This window comes from Manis pentadactyla, chromosome 17 (assembly GCF_030020395.1).
Source record: "Manis pentadactyla isolate mManPen7 chromosome 17, mManPen7.hap1, whole genome shotgun sequence".
Taxonomy (NCBI): domain Eukaryota; kingdom Metazoa; phylum Chordata; class Mammalia; order Pholidota; family Manidae; genus Manis; species Manis pentadactyla.
In genome coordinates, this window is record NC_080035.1 from 55,462,092 (window position 1) to 55,475,492 (window position 13,401).

The following is a 13,401-nucleotide window of genomic DNA, read 5'->3' on the forward strand; positions in this document are numbered from 1 at the left end:
TAACAGATGCTCACTCCAGGAAGTGTGGAGTGTAAAGTCTAGTCCACAGTGGTGTGTGACTTTTGCACCAACAGGAGCTGCCACGTTTAAATGTGTGCATGTGGCAGGCAGACATAGCAAAGCTGGTACATACAGTCTTTGGAAATGTGTTTCATACACAGCAGAATAGACCTTATCTCGGGCCTTCATTGATTATTAATCAAAACACCAAAGAGCTAAAAGAGCTTCTCATCCAAAGTTTTACAGACTTAATTTAAAATATAAAAGAACTTCTCTCCAGAGGCCAAATTTTATTCAGCTTTTATCAGCCAGCAAGGCACACTATCTAAAGCAATGCACCTGGGTAAATTGGCTTTTCCTTGACTGGGACTGTAATAAATGATAATGATGTCCTACATGCATCACTGATTTATGGTGTCCACAGCACTATCTCATACACTGTCTGTTTGATCTGAGCACTGTTCTTGAGAGGAAGGTAGGGGCAGAAGCGATACCATCCTTCAGCTACAGATAGGCCATCTGGGGCCCAAAGAGGTGAAATGGTTTTTCCAAAGCATGCAGGCTAGTCAGGTACTCAACATGCAGGTCTCTGACTCCTAGAATGTGTTCTTTTACAACCTCCTGCAATTTGGTGGACGTGCTTGTGATGCAATGTGGCCATGGAGAGAAAGAGAAGAAGTGCTAAATTAGCTCAGTAAACCTCCATTAGAGGGTCTGGTGTGTCTCCTTCTACTGCTGACCAGTCCTTACCAACGTATCATTTCAGATGACCACTTAAAATTTTTTTTAAAGAATTAAACATACTGGAAACTGGCACAGACAGTACTCACTGGCTTACTCAAACCAGGTAACTCAATGTGCTAGAAAGCGAATCAAGTGCCCTCTGGCCACTCTAGCTGTGGGACACTGAGCAAGTAACTAAACCTCAGTTTTCTGAAGTGTGAAAGAAGGTGTGGGACTAGGTGACTTCTAATATTCAATAATTCTATAGTGTGTCCACACGTAGGCACTCCCCAGGTAAGGAATGCTACATCAAAGTAATGAAAAGACACCAAACATCCTGTATGTTTCTCTTCCCTTTCCTACCTGAGATCACCCCAGTGCGGTCATCACACCCCTGTTCCATCTGACAAAGCACAAGTGAACCTGAAATGCTGACACTACTGGCCACACCATTGGAGCCAGATCATCTCTCTCCATCTCCCATTTAAGTGTAAGGACCCAAATATAATTCCAGAACCTGAGAGACACATCAACAAGTGGAATGAATGCCCTTTGAATATAATATATGTACTTTTTAGTGAAAAAAGTTTACTAGTAAGCCAGCAATTTCTTTGCAAATTACTTCAGGATAGTTCAGCGAAATGAAGCATTTTATTTACACACACAACTACTTTTCATTGAAAATTTGACATTTAAGATTAAGTATAAAAGTAAATCTGCGTAGCCTACATCTTTTAGTATGGCTTAACTCTGACTTCTTTGAGCATTTCTGTTTTGACAAAGACCCCTTCTTCCCGGTTGCTGTTTACTGTCACTCAGCATAAGTCACCCGTACCTTAGAAGAGTCTGAACTTTTCATGTATGGCTCAGCACCATGTGTGATGCTCCCCTGAAGCACTTTTTCAATTCTAGCCACAAGAAATATATCAGGATGAGGACATGTGACTGAAAATATGCCCTAGGAAAGAAAAGATTTTCTTCAGTGAGTAGAATTCACAGTCACATTAAACAAATCCCATGAACATTAAAGGTTTTAAAGCAGGAAAGAGCAGTGAAACTGTAGCTACTCAGAAGCACCCAGGACCAAACTGGTTAACTCATCAACAGTCCATCATGTGCTCAAAAGGCTATTTTGAAGGCGGCAACTAGCAGAAAGTTTAGAAAAAAGAAATGAGAAATCAAAAACCCTTTCTTCTTCTCAGCGTTTTTACTGTCTAACTAACTATTCATGCTCTTAATGTAATCAACAGTTTCATTTACCACCATTGTGCACTACAGTCTTATTATGTATTTATGCAGATTGTGCAAGGTAAGTCTTAGCAGCACAAATGCTGGGCTCAGGCCCCCACCTGTTTCGGATACTGCATGGCAGCTTCATGAAGGATGTCCTGAAGGGCAGGTGTGCTCTGTCTGCCACCGTTCATCAGAGTCGGGGATGTGGTGGCCAGCATCTGCCTCACTGAGAAATGGTTCAGGTCCACGTGGAAATCAGCAGAAATCTTTCGGTTGTATTTTATGTCAAACAGAGATAGAGTAACAAAGAAAGGCTCTACCTGAACAAAACAAAACAATCCAGACCCCATCACTATGGCTCAAACTGTTGGGAAAAAAGAATGTTGCTATCAAAGAAGAAATTACTAGACCTATTTATGATTGTTGTGATAAGATAATGCTAAAGAGAAGTGGCCTCTATCCCTATCCTTTGTCACAAACATCCTGCCCTTGCAGGCTAAACAACCCTCCACATCCTAATCTAAACACTGCACCGCTCTGATACCAGGAACTAGGATTTCATGTCCAGACTGCATTGCAACTGGCACATCTGAAACCTTTGAACATTTTTGTCTTAATCTTAATATTTTTGAAAAGGAAAATTACATTTGTAGTGGGTCCTTCTTCATTTTCTGCAACACAGCATTGTAAATTGAATGATAAATCATTGCACTTGACAAGAATTCTTTTTCCAAACTTCTCTTCAAATGGCTTCACTTCTGGCTCAGCTGATGAGAAGTCAAGCTTCTTTAAAAGAAAATGTAAGTAAGTAAATACATTACACTCACATTTTAAAAAATCCTATAATAAATGTATCTAATGGAAATTGCAACAAAATATGGAAAACCTATTGACATGCCTGTACTCACAATGGTTTAACTATTTTTAAGTTTTTATAGTTTATAATAAGTCAAATAAGTGATGCTATAGATCACTTTTGGATGTCCAATGGATTATTATACAAAGCTTACAGCTGTGGTTATAAATAACCCAAGTGCCCATGAACAGGTGAATGGATAAATAAAATGAGCTGTTTATTGGAACGGAATGTTACTTGGCCATGAAAAGGAATGAAATTATGATCCATGCTACATGGACAAACCTTGAAAACATTATGTTAAGTGAAAGAAGTCAGACATAAAAGGGTAAATACTGCATGATTTCACTTATATGAGGTTCCTAGAATAGGAAAATCCATCAAGAGGTTACTAGAAGGTAAGGGGAAGGAGAAGGAATGGGGAGTTACTATTTAATGGCACAGTTTCAGTTTGGGATGATGAAAAAGTTCTGGAGATGGATGGTGGTGATGGTCATACAACACTGTGAATGTACTTAATGCCACTGAACTACACACATAAAAGTGGTTAAAATAGTAAATTTTATGTTATATTTTACCATAATAAACAAAAAATTGTCAAAAGCAATATATATATGATTAGGAAGTCTGTGAAGAAACATGGAGAAACATTTATTATTAAAGTTACCTGGGGAAAAGAAGTTCTATAAAAAGACCACAGGTGAAGTGGAGAAAAATACCAGAAGAAATCCAGCAAAACGACTGTCCCCTCTGAGCAACGCTATTTGGGGGCAGCCCTGGAGGTACTGGCCACACCCCCACCCCCACCCGCCCCCATGTTCTGGATTTGTTGGGACACAGATGTACACTGCATGCTCTGCAAGGCTTGCATTTGGGCCTGAGCTTGCGCTAATCAGGAAGTATCACTACCTACTGGGCTTCTGCAGCAATGCTTGTTGTTTTCTGATGGTTTTTTATTTGTATTTTTTTTTTGTATTTTTTTATTAAGGTATCATTGATATATACACTTATGAAGGTTTCATATGAAAAACATTGTGGTTACTACATTCATCCATATTATTCTGATGGTTTTTGATGGGGTAGATCACAGGTTTTTTGTGGATTTGGAAATGTTTTTAGATAAATCTCTCTCAATCTTTAACAATCTACTGAGTATTAAACATTCACAATGGTTGTGCTATGGTGAGAAGATTGTAGGTTGTTTTTATTTTTCCCTTTCCCAGAATTTTCTATATTGTTGTTAAATGCTTATTAATCCAAAATAAGCAAACAAGCAAAGAAACACATAATCTTTCAAAGGTTTTATTTCTCCAACTTAATTTTCAATTATAAACATTAAAACAGTTCCTACCTGGGCATCCGGGTCCAAGTAAAAGAGTTTAACTCTGCCTTCACTTTTCAATTTTATTTCTGCTTCTCTGGTACTCTGACAAGATAAACAAAAAATAAAAATTACATAGGAAAAAAATCCTTTTTCTTATAGAGGTGCTCAAATGTTTGAAAGCTGCCCCATGGTGAACAGCCAGGCTGCTAGACAAATCTTCCCCAACCTGGGAGGGTCAGCTGCATGTCAACAAACAATGACAGACTAGCAGGCACACAGCACACAGTGAGCGAGCCACGGAGAGAAAGGAGAAGACCTGATCCCCCGCTGTGAGGCTGACAGTCAGTTCAAAGAGTCAAAAACAACACAAAGAAAGTCAGAGAACAATTAAGCATTACTATCAGGAAAGGCTTCATAAATTAATGTCTCTGAATGAAAGTGCAGAAACTGGCTAACAAAAAGGAAGAGAACAAGAATATTTCAGGCTGAATGAAAAAGATGCACAGTACAGATACACACAGAATAGAAATAAGCCCGGATGGCGGAAAGGAGTAAGGTCCACCTAAAACTGAGGGGACAAGCAAGGGAGAGAAAGGAATATGTTTTGAATGGTGGTATGAAGAAAACTGCAGCAGATCTTGAAGGATAGCCATAGGCATTTGCGACAAGCAAGAAGGAGCATTGCTAATTCATTCAACAAATATTTATTGAGCAGCTATTATGTGTCAGACACTAGGAACACAAACAGGAATGAAATAAAGTCCCAATCCCCAAGGAACACTAGCTGGGAAGACAGAATATAAACAGGCAATAAAAATGGTAAAAGAAAATGTTAAAGACCCCCAACTTAGTTTAAAATTTTAAACATTAAAATGACAGCTAACCTGGACTATGGGGTAGCAGTCAGGAAAGAGTTCCCAGAGAAAGGCCTGTTTTGAAGTATAAGAACACTCAGCCAGGGAAGGAGAGAATGGTATTCTAGGAGGAGGTACAGAAAGTACAAAGATACAAGTCACACCTAAATAATGATCAAGTCATTCATTACAATTGAATGGTTGGGCATGATGGAAAATTAAAGAGAAGTGAATCTGGAATTTGTATGTTAAGGACTTAAGGTTTCACTTGTAATCCAAAAATTCCTGCAATATTTTAAGCAAGGGAATAAAATAACCAGTTCTGTATTTTAGAAGCATTACTGGGGTAGGGCTGAGGCAATGGATTAAAAAGGGAAAGCCCAGGAGGCCCTTGTGGTCTTTTAACTGCAACTGCCTCCTGGTGTCGCAGCAAACAAAGCCCATAACACATTCCACATTCTAGCTTGCTGACTGGAAAATCCATTAACTGAGACAGTTATTCAGAAGGAAAAGAAGGTTTGTGGAGAAGACAATAAAGTGAAGTTTGGAGATGCCTGTGGGATTTCCTATTTGAAACATGCAGTAGACAGCTAGAGAGAGGAATCTGAGAGGTAGGGAAGAAGGCTGGAATTAAAGCCTCGCAGAGCAGTAGCACAGAAGAGGGGATGGAAGACAGGAGTAGATGCGATTCCCTGGGGGAAAATGTGAGAGTAAGTCTGTAGACAGAAACCCTGGGGCCCCAGTAGTGAAGGGATGGATAGAAGAGGGAAGGCCACTGAGTGAAAGAGACATTATGGCAGAGATGGGGACAGAGCAGTGGGATTTGGAAACCGAAAGAAGAAAATGCTTCTAAGAAGTCATCTCCAATAACATTATTTCCCATGCCTCTGAATCTATATCCTGTGCTTGTTACTTTCAATCTCCATGGTTAAGTTTACAGAGTCAGAATACAATTTCCTCTCTCATCTGCTCCTTTTCCCTAAGACCGTGAGTCACATCTCAGCATGTGATGGGGCAGTGACAGCCACAGCGGACAGCATGTCTTGTCCTCTCTGCTCATGGCTGAACAAGGGCTATTACTACATTTCAAATCATGGTTGATGAGAAACTGATCATCTTCTTAAGTTTCTTTCAAGTAGTTGTTATAATAGGTTCTTTCTCAGCAATGGCCTTAGCAAAGGCCCGAACTCTATCATGACTATATTTAACCAACTGTCTATGTCTAGCACAATGAAATGACCACCAGAATACTAAGAGACTGGATTCTAGTTCTAGCTCAGTCGTTAGGTATCTATGTGAACTTGAGCAAGCCTTTAGCCTCTCTGTACTCCATTTCTCATTTCTGAGTAAAAGTGTTGAACAAGATGATGGCTTAAAGACTCTCACCATAACAAAGTTAATCTTGGTGCCCTCTATGGGAGCCTTAAGGCTTCTGGAAGTTAAGGGGTGTTCCTACAAATCACCTGTTATGGGGGAAAACTAGTGCCTGTGGCTGAGGTGGGCTCTCTCCATATGGGGGATAGGACAACCTTCAAGCTTCATTTTGCCTATCACCTTTCCTAATGTTTCACATCAGAAGAGCCAAAATGTGTGCCTGTGGAATATCTTAACTGAACCCAAAGAATCTGCTTTACTTTGTATGCAAGCCATCATCAGTGGGTTCACCACACTGCTGAAAACATCAGTGCTAAGTGCTGCAGCCCTAACACTTCCACTTCCGAATTTCTTCTGGAGTCCTCCGACAGTGGCAGTAACTGTGATTCCAGACACTGGGGTAGAGTGGATGCAATTCCTGGTGCCTTTCTGAAAGATGCTTATTGTCTCAAGCTGACTATATTGAATGAGAAATGAACAAGGCAAGAATGACTGCCATGAACCCCATATAACTGGAGGACAAAAAGGGATGCAGGTACATTGAAAGAAGAAAAAAATTAATAATTAGCTTAAATAGACAAAGTATTCTGATATTGCCACTAATATCCAAGGGATATTCTCTTCCCTAGAGAAACCATTTGATGGGACAATTTTAGATGTAAAAATAACCATAAAAGCTTATAATCTGCCTTACATTCATTGATAGCTCTGTTAGGAGATGATAAAAATTAAACTCAGCTTCTTAAAGTTCCTCCCATCCCTCTGAAGGCCTAGGATGCATCACACAGAGGACACACCCAATGAACAGTGTTGGAAGGAATTACCAAGTCAAACCTGGATGGTAAGAAAATGTGGCTCAGGAAGGGTAGGACTTTGCTCCAGAGTTAGGGAATAATAAATATCTGAAAGCATGATAACAATAAAAGCAAATATTTATTGATAATAGCGAACATCACTATACTAGATACTATCATAAGTGCACATTTAAATTGTATACAACCTGAGGAGGCAGATACTATTATTATTCTTGTTTAAAAGAGAAGAAACTGAGGCAGGAGAGGTAAATAATTTGGCCAAGAACTCACAACATTAATAGAAGCCTAGCTTTTAACTGAGGCTGTCTGGCTTCAGCATCTCAACTCTTTATTATATGAGAAAAAAATAGGTAAAGAATACAAGAAGGCAAGTCAGAGAAGAAGTAACCCAAATGGCAAATAAATATATGAAAAGTATCACTACTAGGTAGTGAAATACAAATTAAAGCAGCGAAACACCATTTTTCAGTCCTCTGGTGAGGATGCAGAGAAGTGGGAATATGAATTGTTACAACCGTTTGGGAAAGAAACCTGGTAATATTCAAAGCATTGAAAACACAATAACCTTGACCCAGAAATTCCACTTTGAGGAATTTCTCCTACTGAAATGAGGGCCCAAGTATTTAGACTTGTAAATATGTCATGATGTTTGCCATGCACTGTTTGTAGAAGCTAAAAACTGAAAATAACCTGTGTGTGAATACAGAGAAGGCCAAATAATATGTGCAATATCCATATTTGAAATATCATGCAACTATGAAAATATGTAAACTAGATCCTCTGTGGTCTGAGAGGGACATCTTTGAAATATTTTTAAGTGACAGAAGATGTTTCAGAATAAGGTATGTATCATGAGCATATTAAAAAAATAACTAAAAGGACTACATATGTGTGTACATGTTTCTATGAGCAAATCAGTTTGATACAAGAGAAATTACAACAGGTTAGTAACATCAGCGCTCTGAGAAATGTGGGAATGGAGGATAAAAGCAGAAGATTAACTTTATACAACTTTGGACATTTTTACTATTATAGTAAGTGCATTTATTTTTAAACTTTAGTAAAGACAATAAAATTCCAGTAACATGTACTTTCACAATCTGAAGGCCCACAAAATATAGCTGTAAAAAAATATCCCACAGACTATGCTATCTAGCACTTCTCAAAGTGGCAGAAACTGTCTCTGCTCTTAAAATAACCTGTGGTCAGTTCATACTGTGGAGGCCGGAAGCACCAGACTAGCTCTCTCCAAACCCTGTCACTGCCGTCCTACTCATAGCTTTGGGTTCATTATAGAGGAAAATGGAGAAAGCAGATGGACAATGACAGAGCTATTCTCTGTGAAGAACTGACACTTGCTCAGAAGTCAAAGAAGAGAATGATCATCTAAAACAAAGGCTACTCCTCTCCCTCCTGGAACCGTGAATTCAATCACTACTGACACAGACTAATGTTTTCTTCCTTGTCTTAAGAAGCAGTTGAGGGTATGGCCAATAGCATCTTCTCTTGAGGGTGAGTTATCAGAAAAATATTGTGTTGACCACTGGCTCATTTGAACAGAATTGGTTGGAAGTGGAAGGCTTACAAAATCCTTTGGGGCCAGAATATGCACTTTTTAATCTAAAGAGCTAAGATTTTTTTCCCCACTACTTGCAAGATCCCTAACTCCCCGGGATCACTATCTCATCTGTCACCCAGCTATAACAAAGCATATGGTATAAGGAGGCCCAAGAAATGGGCTGACCTCATATATACAATCCTGGCTAATTCTTCTGTGTCATTATACAATGACATAGTTTTCTGTACTAGGATACAGGGAAGGAAGCATCTATCACAGACTTGGCTTATAAAATCAGAAAGGTGTCCGTGAAAAGTACTGCTGAGCTTGGCCACCTGACCCTTTCTCGACCTTGATGAGATAATGAAGCTTGAGACACCATATTTTATCCTGTGTTTAATTGTGGAAGATTTACATAAAAAGATAAGGTCATTTGCTAAAAAGAACTTATAAGGTAATTGGATGTAAGCAACTTTGGACTAACATGAAACAATGCTTCCTTTCAGAACCACATGAGGACACCAAATTAAGATGAGTTGCTCTGCTAAGTACCAAACTAAAAACAGAAAAGCTGTGGAAGAACTATAATGTGGGACCATGAGGTTTTCCTCACACTACCTTTACATGAAGAGGTAATACATATGTCCCAATGTCACCTACCGATAAATGTAACCAGAGAAAGAAATTATTAAATAAATAGTAATCAGGCTTACAACCTGATAATTTCATCCCTTGATTTTGTAGGGAAGAAACCAATTAAAATAACTTTAACTACTGCTTGTGTATTAAATACAAATGTTTATACAACTGTGCACTCTGACACTGTAAATGCTGTTACCTTTACAACAAACATGTATTTGGTTCCATATTACACAACAGGAGGAAAAGAACAGGTTTCAGGGTACAGTGTCCCAGTAAGAAAATGATTAAGATGATCAGTACTATATGTACAAGGAATGTAGGGTCAAGAATATACCAAATATTCTGAAAACCTAAGTCCATATCATCCCTACCATATGTCACGGGCCCCTCCATTATATTCCCAAGTGAGACATCAGTTATTTTTGTACTAGAACAACTTCCTGTCTCTCATATCCTGTTTGTTATGTCTCAGTCACAATGGAAAACAAAAGCCGGGGCAACAGGATGAATGCAGCAGAAAGAGGAGTTGACAAGACAGGAACCTGTCATTAAATTACACCTCAACCACCTTTGTTCTAGTCCTTTCCCTGCAATCATATTTAACTGTGGCCTGATCTCCCACTGGATCCTTTCTGAACACTTTCTTTCCCTTATACTAACCTCCTGCCTCTTCATCCCCAGACTGAACGCCCACCTTGCAAGACTCTCTCCCTTGCCCCTTCCAACTGCTACTTCAATCTCAGATTCTGCAACCATGGAATCCATTCCTTCTAAAACCAGGATGACCAGTTATCAGTCAAATTCCTGCTTTCTTAACAGGTACAAATGCTCCCAGCCCAGGTAAACTGAAGAGGGTTATGCTCTCAAACTATACTCACACTCAGGCCCTGAATTTGAAGGGCCTGGGAGTCGGGCACAGTGGGTGCCTGGGCTCCCACACTGCACATCACTAAGCAGGTGGCAGAAGATGTCACCAGCAGACACCTGCCCCCTTCAATTGTGATGGTAGCATGTTGAGTGAAAGATAATATATCTTTTTTTTTTAATTTTTCTTTATTCTTTTCCCCTTTAAAAATTACCTTCTGCTTCTTTTTCCCTTCTTAATAAAAATATTTTTAAAACACTTGAGAGCTGGGGGAAAACAAACAACAGGCAAGCTTCATTTCTCAAGGTTTGACCATTACCCGCAGTAAGAAATATGTTTACATCACAACCAATATACATACACACATTATGAATTTTTAAAAAATATATTATTATTAAGTGCAGTGTGTTTAAATTCTCTATTCCATTTATTTTTTCAAAAAATCTGGGTCATATAATATTAAGCTAAAAAAGCCTGACGCATAGAGTATATACTATGGTTCCATTTACAAGAAGGTCTATTACAGTCAGAACTGATCTACTGTGCCAGGGGTAAAAACAACGGGGGTATCAGCTAGGGTGCTGAAAGGGTCTATGTATTCATCTGGGTGGTGGTTATGCAGGTAAACAAATGTGAAATCTATTGAGCTGTACAATTAGTGCTTGGACATTTCACTCTATGTAAGTACCACTTCAATAAAAAAGAATGAAAGATTAAAACAAAGAGAAATGGGGTTGAAACCAATTAAATTGATTTTACAATAGCTAAAATAGCTTCAGTAAACTTAGTTGCTACTCACAGTTTGTAAAGAGCCCTGGAATACTGAATTTTGCCAGCCAGGTACTGGTAGACAGTAGAAAGAAAGGCACTAATCTTGTATGTCTTCACAAGAAAAAACATAGATTTCTAATTAATCTATATTAGGCTCAAAAAAGTATGAATCTTCTCTTAGGTGTCTATTGTCTTCACCCCTTAAGCACAGAAAGTTAATTTCTAAACTCTCAATTGCATGGCAATATACTATCTGCTTCAACAAACAAAACAGGTTCAAACATTTTGCTTTGAGAAATTATGAACCCCAAAACATTCAGAAACAAAAAAGCAAATCTCAATGCAAAATATGATACATAGAAGTTCATGAAACCACAAACACACAAGCCAAAAACTCTTCCCAGCCTAGGAAGAGGTTATGATGGCGGCACTAAAATTAGCTTTAATAGGTGCTAAAAAGGTACTGTGGTAACAGTTAGGTCCTGACGAAAAGCAATATTCTAAAGTCCTAGCCAAGGAGGGAGATTTTATATTTTAGAACAGCCATGTTTTCTTAAAGTAAAGGTCAATGCTGAAAGCTAGTCTATTTATAACCGTATATAGATAAACCATGTTTTCTATTACAGTGTTTAAGATGTGGGTGTGTAGGGTCTCTATTTCACTGTAACCACACAGACAAAAAGAAGAGAAAGGCAATCACAGAGTAAGAATAGAGAGGACCAGAGAAGACAAAGGTATTTCTCTCATTTAATAAAGAATCATTCATAGATGCACACAAGGAGACAAGTACAAGGATACTCATTGTAGCATTGTTTGTAATAGAAAAGACTGGAAATAGTAGAAGAGCTAAAATAAAATGCTTACACAATGCAATAAAGGGATGAACTGAATCTATATAACAACTTGGATGTATCTCAAAAAACAAGGCTGAATTGAGAAATAAAAGTAAGTACAGAATAACATGTTAGCATTTATATAATAGCTTTACACATATAAACCACAACTATATATATCTTTATATGACAGATAAGTTGGTAAATATTTAAAATAAAATGGAAGTAATCCCAGAAAGCCCATAATAGTAGTCATCTCTGGTTGAGGTTGGGGGGAAGAAGAGAATGGAGTGGGGACAGTACTTAAGAAGAACTTCAACCATAACTGATATGTCTTTAAAAATTACTGAAGCTCAGAAGACAATACAGTAACAGGTGTTGACTCTGGGTCGTAGGAATATGGTTGTTTTGATCTTCTTTGTGCTTTTCAGTAACTTTAAAGTTTCACAGAATTATAAAAAACAGGTAAAACTTTTTTTTTTTCATTGAGAGTGACCTAGAAACAATTTGTATTAACTCGGGCAATCCGTCTCCGGTTTTGTGAAAAGATTACCATGCATCCAACCTCTTCAGAATTGTGTCTATTACCTGGCATAACAGGGAGCATATGTGTGAACATGGCAAGTACCATGTTACTGGGGGATCATATACCTGTGTGTTTTGACTATTTCTTCAATACTTGTGTGGTATTAACTATTATGGGGAGGAAAACAAAGGATAATAAAAAGATAATACTTCATGAGGCACTTTGGGAAAACAGATTGACATCTGACTCAGGTCAGTAATGTATGCCACCTCATCTCATATTCAGATTGGAAAACAGAGAGTACTTAACTACAACATCCTTTTAATGATTTACTATAAAATGATTACTAGTCATCTCAATAGATTCAATCCTGGACAAACTCAGGAAATGAGAAATATTTTAATATCATTCTACGAAGAGTGAAAAATTTAAGATGATATTACCTTGGCAAGTTCAGGCAGGTAGCTGTCTAAACCGGAACCAGAACCTTCCAATTTGCTTTGTTCATCATCTAAAATGGCAAGACAGATTACAAGTTGCTCACAATTGAATGCAAGTTAAACAGGAGGCCAAAGGCCATTTTTCTTATATGCCCTTGAACACAGTAATTTTCAACTCTGGATGCCATTAGAAACACCTTGGAACTTCAAAAAAAATACTGATGCCCAGGTCTAGGGGTCAGAACTCAACATTTAATAGCTGGTACAGTATGGCTGCTGCCTGGTTGGAATGGATACTAGCTATGAACACCAGCCAACATGGCCATACCCATCAGACCCACTAAAAGTAAGGCCACCCCAGGCCAACAAAATCATAATCTCTGGTGGGACAAAGAAAAGAGTATTTTTTTTTAAAGTTCCCAGGCACTTCAAAGGCATTGCCAGGGTACAGAATCACCTGTCTAAACACCTGAAATAAAATGTGAATTGTCAAGAACATAGCCAGATTTTTCTTACCAATATAACGTAGCTTCTGCCCATCCTAATTTTGTCTTTAAAATTCCAAAGGATATGATTAATGATAACAA

At 38.3% G+C, this 13,401-nt stretch overlaps 1 protein-coding gene across 27 annotated transcripts in view; it reads right to left on the minus strand.

Annotated features, from left to right (window-relative positions):
• The window catches only part of DOCK9 (dedicator of cytokinesis 9), a 286,115-nt gene that overhangs the window by 102,402 nt on the left and 170,312 nt on the right, over positions 1-13,401 (minus strand). For 26 of the 27 annotated variants that reach the window (XM_036893860.2, XM_057494438.1, XM_057494436.1 and 23 more), the window contains exons 9-13: positions 12,818-12,885; positions 4,164-4,238; positions 2,602-2,742; positions 2,073-2,276; positions 1,559-1,681 (exon numbers count right to left, since the gene is read on the minus strand). In XM_036893860.2, coding sequence (XP_036749755.1) covers positions 1,559-1,681; positions 2,073-2,276; positions 2,602-2,742; positions 4,164-4,238; positions 12,818-12,885 — 611 coding nt within the window. The remainder of the gene's footprint in view (positions 1-1,558; positions 1,682-2,072; positions 2,277-2,601; positions 2,743-4,163; positions 4,239-12,817; positions 12,886-13,401) is intronic. The other variant, XM_057494423.1, reaches the window with a different exon arrangement.